The sequence below is a fragment of the Salmo salar genome, chromosome 25 (assembly GCF_965601325.2).
Source record: "Salmo salar chromosome 25, fSalSal1, whole genome shotgun sequence".
NCBI lineage: Eukaryota > Metazoa > Chordata > Actinopteri > Salmoniformes > Salmonidae > Salmo > Salmo salar.
Window position 1 is genome coordinate 35,515,857 of NC_138315.1, and position 13,356 is coordinate 35,529,212.

General features: G+C 39.6%; 1 protein-coding gene and 1 non-coding gene across 3 annotated transcripts in view; one reads left to right on the forward strand and one right to left on the reverse strand.

The window, feature by feature from the left end:
• The window catches only part of nr1i2 (nuclear receptor subfamily 1, group I, member 2), a 63,941-nt gene extending 54,453 nt beyond the window's left edge, over positions 1-9,488 (reverse strand). The window contains exons 1-5 of one of the 2 annotated variants that reach the window (XM_045707778.2): positions 9,158-9,488; positions 3,129-3,301; positions 1,968-2,098; positions 471-637; positions 17-387 (exon numbers count right to left, since the gene is read on the reverse strand). In XM_045707778.2, the coding sequence (XP_045563734.1) occupies positions 17-387; positions 471-637; positions 1,968-2,098; positions 3,129-3,295 (836 nt within the window). In that variant the 5' untranslated portion in view covers positions 3,296-3,301; positions 9,158-9,488. Of the gene's footprint in view, positions 1-16; positions 388-470; positions 638-1,967; positions 2,099-3,128; positions 3,302-6,754; positions 6,851-9,157 lie in introns of those variants that run through there. The other variant, XM_082969125.1, reaches the window with a different exon arrangement.
• Positions 1,442-1,518, forward strand: trnat-ugu (transfer RNA threonine (anticodon UGU)). The gene has a single exon. It is a non-coding gene; the product is annotated as a tRNA-Thr (tRNA).
• Positions 9,489-13,356: the final 3,868 nt, after the last annotated feature.

Here is a 13,356-nt window from a genome sequence, read left to right on the forward strand (position 1 = left end):
ACGCAAACACACACACCTGAAGGAGGGGAGTCCTTTGGCAAAGTTGATGATGTTTTGGATCATGTAGGTGGTGAGGTCAGCTATGTGGGGCAGAGTGGTGAAAACCGTATTCTTCCCCCCATCACTCCTGTCCTCCTTCTTCTCCTTCTCCTGCTCCATGTCGGTGGTAAGGTCAGCTACATCGGGCAGAGTGGTGAAAACCATATTCTTCCCTCCATCACTCCTGTCCTCCTCATCCTCTAAAGAACAGGAGGAAGAGGAGAAGCTGGTGGAGGTGGAAGTGGAGTAAGATGATGACAAGTTATCCATTCTTCTAGTCTGTTTTGCACTTTGCCCAGTGGCAGTCTGGTTCCACACAGACATGGGGTTGAGGTCTCTGTCGATGGGCTGAAACAGACACAAACTCAATCAGATATCATCCACCCAATATGCAACACAGGACACAAATGCACAGACGCACACACACACACCCTGAACTGGAAGTGGGAAAAGGTGATGTCGAAGGTCTTTTCATGGGCGTTGAACAGTTCCTGTATGACAGCTTCCTGTTGTGGCGAGAGGACTGGGGGCTCTTCAACCATCCTGTTCCTCCTGATCTGACTCCTCCTCTTCTCCACAGCCTCCTTTGACATGATCACTATGGCAACAGAGACAAATGCTTTGCCACCACGGCAGACCTGGGTTCAAATACTATTTCAATTACTTTTACATACATTTTTAAGTTTGAAGAAGAAGTTTAATATATTGGAATACTGAGTATATAAAAAACATTAAGAACACCTGCTCTTTCCATGACATAGACTGACCAGGTGAAAGCTATGATCTCTTATTGATGTCACTTGTTAAATCCACTTCAAATCAGTGTAGATGAAGGGGAGGCGACAGGTTAAAAAAGGATTGACAATTGCGACATGGATTGTGTATGTGTGCCATACAGAGAGTGAATGGGCAAGACACAAAATGCCTTTGAACAGGGTATGGTAGAGATGCCAGGCACACCGGTTTCTGTCAAGAACTTCATCGCTGCTGGGTTTTTCAAGCTCAACAGCTTCCCGTGTGTATAAAGATTGGTCCACCACCTCAAATGGACATAGAGACAAATTGCCACAACTGTGGGAATCATTGGAGTCAACATGGGCCAGGATCCCTATGAAACGCTTTCGACACCTTGTAGAGTCCACGCCCGACAAATTGAGGCTGTCCTGAGGACAAAATATTAGGAAGGTGTTCCTAAAGTTGTGTACACTCAGTATATATATATAGGGTTCATATGGTCCAGGGGAGAGGGATTACGGGTTCATAGGGTCCAGGGGAGAGGGTTCATATGGTCCAGGGGAGAGGGATTGAGGGTTCATAGGGTCCAGGGGAGAGAGATAGAGGGTTCATATTGTCCAGGGGAGAGGGATTGAGGGTTCATATGGTCCAGGGGACAGCGATAGAGGGTTCCCGTGTGGCTCAGTTGGTAGAGCATGGTGTTTGTAACGCCAGGGTTGTGGGTTCGATTCCCATGGGGGACCAGTATGGAGAAAAAATGTATGAAATTATGCATTCACTACTGTAAGTCGCTTTGGATAAGAGTGTCTGCTAAATGACTAAAATGTAAAATGGTTCATATGTTCCAGACACTTGGAATGTATTGGCATGTATTTGAATACAAATATTGAAATACTCCATGCATTTGAACCCTGGTCTGATTGATCCTAGGGTTATTTGAAATAAGTCTTAGAAAATATTTTCAAATAACAGCCTATTTATAGGAAATTAGAAAATACTTTCAAATACTTGTAGTAGAAGTAGTTGATTCAGCACCACATTATTTTAAAATACTCAAATACAAAGAATACAAGTATTTAAATAACACATGTATTTGAACCCAGGTCTGCATGTCACTACAGAAAGATTATTAAAAAGCCAACGGTAACCCAGTGTATGGGTGTAAGTGTGTTCGTGTTAGTGTGTGAACTCACACTCTTTCAGCATGCCTATGGACTGGCATTTGTGGAGTCGACAGGCCTGGCACTGGCGGCGGTTGTTCTTGGTGATGACACAGGCACCCTGCCACGGGCAGCAGAACTTAGTGGGGTGCTTCATGGCACGCCTGGCACAACATCAGAGGCACATGATACACATACTATAAATATACTATACTGTATGTGGAAGAGGTGAGTTTCAGCCACAGATTTAAACATTATTACTATCAGGTTTCAGGTATGACCCAGATGCAGACAGTGTTGAAGAAACAACATTTTTCTAGTACAGGGCCAGGCAAACGACAGGTCAAAGGCAGGCAGAGGTCAGTAATCCAGAGAGGGTGCAAAAGGTCCAGAACGGCAGGCAGGTATAGAATGGCAGGCAGGCTCAGGGTAGGCAGAACAGTCAAAACCGGGAAGGACTAGAAAACAGGCGCAGGGGAACAAACTCTGGTAGGTTTTACGAAACAAAACGAACTGGCAACAGACAAACAGAGAACACAGGTGTAAATACACAGGGGATAATGGTGAAGATGAGCGACACCTGGAGGAGGGTGGAGACAAGCACAAAGACAGCTGAAACAGATCAGGGTGTGACAATTACATGGATTCAGTTATTATCTTAACTATGCTTTTTAAGAAAATACATGTGCATGCGTGTGTATAAGAGACAGATTGTGTGTGTGTGTGTGTGTGTGTGTGTGTGTGTGTGTGTGTGTGTGTGTGTGTGTGTGTTTTAATGAGCTAATTTGACATCTGCGTATCTTCATCGCCAATGGATACCACTGATAGACATGCTCCAAACCTATTTACCGCTTAGACTTGCTTTCAATGAGAATGACATATCTATAACTCACAATTCTATGTGAATTTGGTCAGGACGCCCAAAAAGTTACATATTGCAGCTTAAAAAGGGCTTCAAAAGTTTGTAATTTCCACTTTAAAATGTCAGACTAGATTTGCCCAAATGAAAACTATATCAACCATTAATTATATTCCACATAATTCAGGAGATGTATCTACTGCTCTCACCTGTGAGCAACTATTGGCCACAATGTATTAACCACTTAATTTGTAAAACACAAACGTTCTCAAACACTCAATTCCTTGTGTATGCTAACACAGTACTGAATGCTTGAGTGTGTGTGTTTCACTTACCTGAAGAATCCCTTGCAGCCCTCACATGTCATGGCGTTGAAGTGATAGCCTGTAGCCCGATCTCCACACACCTGACACACCTTGGGCTCCCCATCATCTTCCTCATCCTCTTCCTCCTCTGCAGAGGTCTGGGAAGAGGGCCAGTCGCTGAGGTTCTCCTTACTCATTCTGACCTGAGGGAGGTGTTATAACAGAGCCCTCAGCACTGTTACTAATGAGAATGGAATAGATTCCAATCAGACCAACTACTGACTATTCAATATGAGATGAATATCATTTTTAATTAATTGAAGTAAATCTTTTTTTCAAATATTCAATTTCAGGTAAACATCACAGTCTTATCAGGTCAAAACAGATAAACATTTATATTATAAGAGCTTTGGTGTGATCTTATTTACAAATGTAAGGGTCAGTCGGTTCTTCTAAATATAGCAGTCATTAGATCTATGACGGAAAATAAAATAGGCTCCTGCTTCTTAGGTCAGGCATTAAACAGGTGGTTCATGAGTTTCTGTCTTGAAAGAGTCTGTCCTACATGTCTGTTACATAATGTTCTGAATTATATATAAAAATAGAACGAACAGACATGCACTTCTCTGTCAGTTCTATAGAATATATTTCTATTATTTGCAGCATGCAGAACAGGGACACCTCAGCTTCTCTTTAGATGGGGCAGATTAACAATTACACAAAACCAATCATTTAATAAACTGAATGTCACATCAAAATCAGACAGACTGACAATATGTCTAAATGTCTAAAGAAAACTGAACATTTGAAATCAACTAACAATCAAACTGGAGATAACTAATCCATCCGCTGACCCTGTCAAAAAAATACAAAGCTGACAGCTACTGAAACCAACACAATCCCAGTCCCACACAATACCTTTGTTATTGGGTCTTTAGTTTGGGCATGCCTTTTTGTATTTTTACTTTTTGTACATATTTATGTTTCGTCACCATCTGAACACATAATAATCCGCTTGGACTGGCCGCCCATGTTGTCAAGACGGAGCTGGCCCTGGACCTAAGTTAAGGTGGCTGTCTCCTGGGCACACATTCAACACTTAATGATCACACACACTTACTTCCCACATTTATGCACACATCAAATCAGGTTACATGCAGCTGAAGTCGGAAGTTTACATACACGTAGGTTGGAGTCATTAAAACTCGTTTTTCAACCACAAATTTCTTGTTAACAAACTATAGTTTTGGCAAGTCAGTTAGGACATCTACTTTGTGCATGACACAAGTAATTTTTCCAACAATTGTTTACAGACAGATTATTTCACTTATAATTCACTGTATCACAATTTCAGTGGGTCAGAAGTTTACAAACACTAAGTTGACTGTGCCTTTAAACATCTGTGAAAATTCCTTGAAAATTATGTCATGGCTTTAGAAGCTTCTGATAGGCTAATTGACATCATTTGAGTCAATAGGAGGTGTACCTGTGGATGTATTTCAAGGCCTACCTTCAAACTCAGTGCCTCTTTACTTGACATCATGGGAAAATCAAAAGAAATCAGCCAAGACCTCAGAAAACAAATTGTAGACCTCCACAAGTCTGGTTCATCCTTGGTAGCAATTTCCAAACGCCTGAAGGTAGCACGTTCAGCTGTACAAACAATAGCACGTAAGTATAAACACCAATGGACCACGCAGCCGTCATACCGCTCAGTAATGAGACACGTTCTGTCTCCTAGAGATGAGCGTACTTTGGTGCGAAAAGTGAAAATCAATCCCAGAACAACAGCAAAGGACCTTGTGAAGATGCTGGAGGAAACAGGTACAAAAGTATCTATATCCACAGTAAAACGAGTCCTATATCTACATAACCTGAAAGGCCGCTCAGCAGGAAAGAAGCCACTGCTCCAAAACCGCCATAAAAAAGCCAGACTATGGTTTGCAGATAGAAATTAGGAGCTTAAAGAGCAAACACTTATGAGTAGCCAATGTGTATGATTATTGTTAGGACCAGCAACAGCTCATAGGTGGATCCATATGTACCTTTTAGACATTTTCAAAAATAATATTTATGATGACTGCTATGATGACTAAATAAAGATGACTGCTATGGTGTGTGGTCATCCACACCGCCTCCCAAAATGGCTGCTGTGCCATTTCTTCCACTTGCATTACTTGACATAGATCCAGAAAAACTAGATGTGTAAATCTGGGGACACATGGGGACAAAGATTGTACTTTTTGGAGAAATGACCTCTGGTCTGATGAAACAAAAATAGAACTGTTTGGCCATAATGACCATCGTTATGTTTGGAGGAAAAAGGAGGAGGCTTGCAAGCCAAAGAACACCATCACAACCGTGAAGCACGGGGGTGGCAGGATCATGTTGTAGGTGTGCTTTGCTGCAGGAGGGACTGGTGCACTTCACAAAATAGATGGCATCATGAGGGAGGAAAATTATGTGGATATATTGAAGCAACATCTCAAGACATCAGTCAGGAAGTTAAAGCTTGGTCGCAAATGGGTCTTCCAAATGGACAATGACCCCAAGCATACTTCTAAAGTTGCGGCAAAACGGTTTAAGGACAACAAAGTCAAGGTATTGGAATGGCAATCACAAAGCCCTGACCTCAATTCTATAGAAAATTTGTGGGCAGAACTGAAAAAGCGTGTGCGAGCAAGGAGGCCTACAAACCTGACTCAGTTACACCAGCTCTGTCAGGAGGAATGGGCCAAAATTCACCCAACTTATTGGGGGAAGCTTGTGGAAGGCTACCCGGAACGTTTGACCCAAGTTAAACAATTTAATTGAGTGTATGTAAACTTCTGGCCCACTAGGAATATGATTAAAGAAATAAAAGCTGAAATCAATCATTCTCTCTACTATTATTGTCACAATTATTGCCGTGTTGAAGGGAGGACCAATACGCAGCAGGAATGTGGATGCTCATCTTTTAATTAGATATAATGAAGCATACACAAAAAACAAGAACGACGAAGGACAGTTTCACAGGCAAAAGCAATAATACTTAGCAGTGCAAAATGTAACTACCCACAAATGACAAACCAAACACACACCTACTTATAGGACTCCCAATCAGAGGCAACTAGAAACACCTGCCTCCAATTGAGAGTCCAGCACCCAAACCTACACATAGAAAAACTAACCTAGAACATACTAATTCAGAAACATACACCCAAAACCCAGGAACACCTAAATAACACACCCCTCTAAACCACACACAAAAAACACCACCATACAAAACAAACATACCTCTGCCACGCCCTGACCAAATATAATACAAATAATACTTAAATACTGGTCAGGACGTGACAATTATTCTGACATTTAACATTCTTCAAATAAAGTGGTGCTCTTAACTGACCTAAGACAGGGAATTTTTACTAGGATTAAATGTCAGGAATTGTGAAAAACAGTTTAAATGTATTTGGCTAAGGTGTATGCAAACTTCCGACTTCAACTGTACCATGTAGCTAGGCCTATAACCCCTAGACATAAGGAGAGAAGAAAAATAAATAGGCTAGTTATTGGTTTTGTAACAACACACACATGTACACACAGTCAAATGCAGACAAACACACAACAGGGGTGGGAAGGTGAAATAAATATGTAGATAAAGTGTTTTTATTTACATTTTACCAGATGATGTTTTGCTTCTGATTCAGTTCTCTTCCTTCTCAATCTCTCATAGTTGTTGTCAGAAGGACAGAGAGCTCCAATGTCAGGCAAAATTAAGAGCTGGAGAGATGGAGAAAAACTCTCACTCTTTGCATGAGAGTACCTATATGTTGCACCACTGATGACTCTCTGACACAGAATTCCTTTATTGCTTTGTAACAAAACTGTAATAGCAATATATTAGGGAATGTAATGACATTTAATTGATATTGTGTAATAACCTGAGGTTAATGACATTATGTTGGTGTCCAGTGTGTGTGTGTGTGTGTGTGCGGGTTTGTGTGTGTGTGTGTGTGTGTGTGTGCGTGTGTGTGTGTGTGTGTGTGTGTGTGTGTGTGTGTGTGTGTGTGTGTGTGTGTGTGTGTGTGTGTGTGTGTGTGTGTGTGAGTGAGTGAGTGAGTGAGTGAGTGAGTGAGTGAGTGAGTGAGTGAGTGAGTGAGTGAGTGAGTGAGTGAGTGAGTGAGTGAGTGAGTGAGTGAGAGCGAGAAACAGAGATTGAAGTGGGGTACACCTGGTTTCAGAGCATTTTGTTATACTCACAGACACCATTCAAACAGTTTTAGAAACTTTGGAGTGTTTTCTATCCAAAGCTAATAATTATATGCATATTCTAGTTTCTGGGCAGGAGTAATAATCAGATTAAATCGGGTACGTTTTTTATCCGGCCGTGAAAATACTGCCCCCTATCCATAACAAGTTAAACAGCGTTTGACATGCTTCGAAGTACGGTAATGGAATATTTTGATTTTTTTTGTCACGAAACGCACCGGGCGCGTCACCCTTCGTTACCCTTCGGATAGTGTCTTGAATGCACAACAAAACGCCGCTATTTGGATATAACTATGGATTATTTGGAACCAAACCAACATTTGTTGTTTAAGTAGAAGTCCTGGGAGTGCATTCTGATGAAGAACAGCAAAGGTAATCCAATTTTTCTTATAGTAAATCTGAGTTTGGTGAGTACCAAACTTGGTGGGTGTCAAAATAGCTAGCCCGTGATGGCGAGCTATCTACTCAGAATATTGCAAAATGTGCTTTCACCGAAAAGCTATTTTAAAATCGGACACCGCGATTGCATAAAGGAGTTCTGTATCTATAATTCTTAAAATAATTGTTATGTTTTTTGTGAACGTTTATCGTGAGTAATTTAGTCACATGCTAATGTAAAAAGCTGGTTTTTGATATAAATATGAACTTGATTGAACAAAACATGCATGTATTTTTATCCAGCCGTGAAAATACTGCCCCCTAGCCATAACAGGTTAATGTAAAATGTATGGTTGTTCGAGGTGGGTGGTTGTTCGAGGTGGATGGGTAGGTGTTTAATGCGAAAGTCTAGCAACCCAAAGGTTACGAGTTCAAATCTCATCACGGACAACTTTAGCATTTCAGCTAATTAGCAATTTTTCTACTACTTTTTATCTACTTTGAAACTACTTAAAATGTTAGCTAAACCTAACCTTAACCCTTTAAGTAACAATCTGTCTTACGTAACCATGTCAAATGTAACATATCATACTAATTTGGGTATTGAGGATGTATCTTTACTATGTTACGTATAGTCTATGAGACCAGGCTGGTGGGGGTGGTCTGCTCAAGACCTGCTGCCAATCACAACCCTTTTAGTGCTTTTGTTTAATGTACTTTAATTACATAGTACCATTACCCACACATTATGGGGACATGTCACTCAAATAGTGTAATTTAACTTTCACTGGTTCTCTGCTTGGCCTTCAGTGCTCTCCCTATCTAGGACTTCATTCATGTTGAAAAATGTCAGTGTGCCACCTTGTGATATGATTCAAATTACATGTAGACAGGAAATAAGTTAGTGTTCTGAATAACAGCACACACAGAGGGAGAGAAAGAGAGAGAGAGAACAACAACTGGAATCTGGACTCGTAATCCAGGTCCTACCATTGTGAGAATAACAATGGTATAACTATGAAGCAATTGCCACACACACAGATACAAAAACACAGACAAAACACATGCGCGTACACACACACTTCTATGCCATGGCTCGGGTCCAAAGTTCTGTGTAAACGTTTGAAATACTTCTCTGAACAGAGACAAGCAGGTGGTATAGCAGCCTACGGTACTTTGTCATGAACACTGATTGCAGTGACACAAAATGGTCCACTTCACAAACGTAGCAATAGCCAAAACATTGCATTTTAACAGTGAATGAATGTTGCAAAAAATATGACAATTATTACTGCAGCCGCGAGCGATCCAAGCTGTGAATTTCACTACAAAGTATCCTGTGTATACACGGAGTAGAGCACGAGCCTATCCTACGGTCTTTCTTTTTCATTTTAGAGGCAACATAAAGCATGAAAGACTGATTTACTTACAAAGACATTACAGCACTAATATCATAATCCCCGGGTCTTGGAAGGCGACTTCCCGTGGGCCATGACTACTTTGAAGAAAACATTGTAGCTGCGACTTTCAAGTGAAAGTGTTTATCCAGAATCACTGACTGAGAAGCGCACTCCTCAACACCAAAGCTCCCTCGTCTCCAGAGCGCCCACTCACTTCCTGGTTACGCTCTAGGTTGATGATGACAATAATAATTATATTTTTTAGACCTAGGTTAAACTGACAGAAACGCCTCAAAAGTTGAATACAACAAAACCACTGTATTAGTAATTCAGGTTTATTAGTTGTGCTGTCTACAGTATCAGGTTAAATGCCGAGCTCTCTCAACATGAGACGGACTGATTTCTCAGCCAATGGCCTATCCACATTGCAGGCTTTCCCACACACTATACTCGTGTTAGGAGGATGACGTATTGTACATATGTAGGATCACCCTGTTGCAGGAAAACTTTCCTGCAAAGCAGGACACTTTAAACTTGTAGTGTATTTGAAGTTTAATAGTCTTCTGAAGATTGTAATTTTCACTTTGAAATGTTAGTCTTGAATTTCATTCACCCCTACAAACATGTCCATAATTATAATCCACATAATATTTCACATTTCCTTTTTGCAGGATTAATTCCCTGCTGTAGCAAACTGGCTCGAATTAAGATCCTACATCTGTAGTAGCCTGTAATAGTAACTGTAGTAACACAACCCATACAAGAAAGATCCTAAACCTACTCAACCATAGACCCATGAAATCTCTGAATTTATACAATTCGAATCAATTCACTTCAATTTCAAGCGCAGCACGAGAAAAACAAGCCAAACCCAATGATCTGCTGAGCTGCCTGGAGGTTTTTTAATTTTTTATTTAAATTATTATTATTATTTTTTTTTATTATCAACAATTTACATCGCTACGTCAAAACGTCTAACAAACTAAACACAGGTATTAACATGAAAATACTAAATACATACCAAAAAATATAATATATAAATAATAATAAAAAATAATAATTCGAGTGCAATTGTATTCACTCTGAAAAAATCTCATTATAATGATTTAGGAAGATGTTATTCTTGATGTTATTCATTCATAATGTCTTAATAGGATGATTCAATTCAATCAAACATATTTTTTACTATTGGTATGGAATTATGGAATTGTTGTTTGTGTATAAAGTTTTTGGCAACAAGAATAAAAACATTCACAATAATTTCAATGGTCTTGTTATCATTGCAATAGTAACATACTATATCCTTCATGTCAAAAACATGGGTAGTGTTCAAAATGGTAAATAAGTATTCTGCAAGGTTTTCCCAAATTTCTAACGCAAATTTACATTCATAGATCAAGTGAGTCAGATTTTCACCTTCTTTTTCACAGAAAATGCAGATATCATCAATAGCCACAAATTTGGACAACATAGAATTACATGGATATATCTTATGTAGAATTTTAAAGTGCACTTCCTTCAATTTGTTAAGTATACAATATTTGTAAGGCATTAACAAAGTTTTTTTCCAGACAATGTTAGGAATACACAAGTTCCAGAAAAATGTTCCTCTAATTAAAGTCGGTTCCGTGAATGGAAAATTAGTGTTATGTATTTATTACAACAAGATTTCTCAAGTAAGCCCACACCTTCCAAACTCAGTTCTGGATAAGCTCTGTGATCATCACCAAAGCTGTAGTTAGACCACTGGGAATGGCTTTAATCACAGAAATAAACTCTCTTAAAGGTATTGGAAACTCATTCAATGTCAGAAATTGTTCATATTCAAGAATATTACCCCTGTTGTCAAAAACATCAAGAACAAAGTCAATATTCCTCTCATGCCAGCTAGGGTAGAACAATGACTTATTCCTTACAGTTATGTCTGAATTATTCCACAAAATAACTTTGTGGTGGACAATTGTGCAGGAAACATCTTTTCTGGGCCATTAAAGCTTGTTGGTGAAACCTAGCCAATTTAGCTGGTGATCTTTCAGGAATATAATTACATTGCAGTAAAAACTGAAGACCTCCCAACCTATTAAACACATTGTTTGGAATGAAATACCAAATTGATTCTGTATTGACCAAACATCTTTTCAACCAATTGATCTTGAAAGTGTTATTTATGTCAACAAAATCCAACAGCTTCAGACCTCCTTCAACTCTTTTATATGAGAGGACTGACTTTTTTAGTTTGTGAGACTTATTTTTCCAGATGAAGTCAAGAAAGGTCTTGTTGATCTCTATACAGGCAGAGGGACTTACAAATAAAGATAACGAGGTGTACACAAAGCGAGACAGGTCCTCTGCCTTGGACAGAAGCACTGTCCCAATTATATAAAGATCCCTTTGTAGCCAATTATTTTTTTTACTGTCTAGTGAACCATGAGCAGCAGCCCAATGGAGCAGTTGCTATGGCTACTCACACGCAGAGCGGGGGACAGACAGACGAGCAACTAACATAATAAACTATTTCTGATTTCTGCACATAAAAATTAGCACGGGAGGCGAGTGATGCTTATCGGGACAGGACAGGAATGTTATAGAACTGTTGCAGGATCAGGACAACACGGGAAAAAAACTGACAGTACAAGACAGGACATTAATTGATTTTCACTCCCGTGGGGAGGGAAGAGAGAAGGAAAGAAAGAGAGGGAAGGTAATATTATGTTATTACTGTGTTACTGTGCTATCATGTATTATTATTGTGTGGTGGGGATAGACAACCCACCCCTGTCTCTGACTTTAATCTTTTGGAAACAGGTTCCGCTCAGGTAAGCCCAACCATAAATGATCCGCATTATCATCATACTTCAAGCCCACAACAGGTAACCCTCATTGACTCTTGTTTAAATCCACATCTTTGCTCAAAGCGTAGGCCCAATGGTACAGTTTTAGACTATCTTGTATCTGAACCAATTCAAGCTATCCCTTTGGTATTTTCAAATAAGGGGTTACCAACTGAGCATAGTATGCTTGTATTACAGACTGAAATCCTGCAGCTGCGTCATTGATTCATGTCAATGCCAGAAGTTTGATCTCGAAAATCTATTTTATTTGAACTCTGACCTCTCAAACCAACATGGACATTCTGATAATATCTGAAACTTGGCTAAATAAGACTGCTGGATACTATTCGTCAAATTCGTCATACTTCTTGAACTGTGTATCTGAGAATGGTGGGAATCCAGCTGCCATCCGGAATGTAGTCAAATCTCTGAAACAAAACTCTGTCCATTCATTATCCCAGCAGGTTATGACAACCTCTGGTCCCATAACAGATAAGATGGACATTTATGGTGCATTTAATAACCACTTTGCCTCAGCGTGCCACCTATTTGATAAAATAGCTTCTTAAAACTTTGATTGCAGCAGATGAAGTCCTTTACTCACCTCAAACCAGGTTGCAGGGAACGATACATTCCCAGATACACATTCCTCATTTTCATTCCAAGCATTTGATGTCTATGATGAACTTAGTGCCTTATTGAAGATCGATGTAAAACAATCCACTGGGTCTAACTCAATTGATCCATTTTTTGTTGCAGCTTTCTGCCCCACTAGTTGCAGAATCATTGATTGTCAAGTAAAACATATCTTTTTTTACCTGAAAATTGTTTCTGGGGTTATCCCTAAGATCTCTAAAACGGCAGCATTCCTCCCCCTAAACAAATGCGGAGATACGTCTGACTTTGACAACTACCGTCTAATATCCAAGCAATCTTACCTTGCCAAAGTTGTAGAGTCCCTGGCGAACTCTCAGTTTCGAACTTTGTTTTACTTCTCATTCTATTCTTAATGAGCACCAGTCTGGTTTTAGACCTGGACATAGCACTGTTTCAGCAGCTACACTTGTCTTAGATGATGTGTTATATTGTTTAGAGAATACAAATCATTGTGCTGCCTTATTTATTGACCTGTCGAAGGCATTTGATACGGTTGACCATTTCTTAAATCTTCAAAGGTTGTCTGAAATAAGCCTAGATCAGGCATCTTGCAATTGGTTCAATATCTACCGAACGGACAGGACACAATTTGACGATATCAATTCGAGTTTCCTCAATATTACAAAAGGTGTGCCGCAGGGGTAGATTTTGGGCACTGTTCTCTTCACTATTTATATAAATAATATTGGTCTATCTGTTAAAACCTGTAACATTCATCTCTGTGCGGATTATACAGTTATT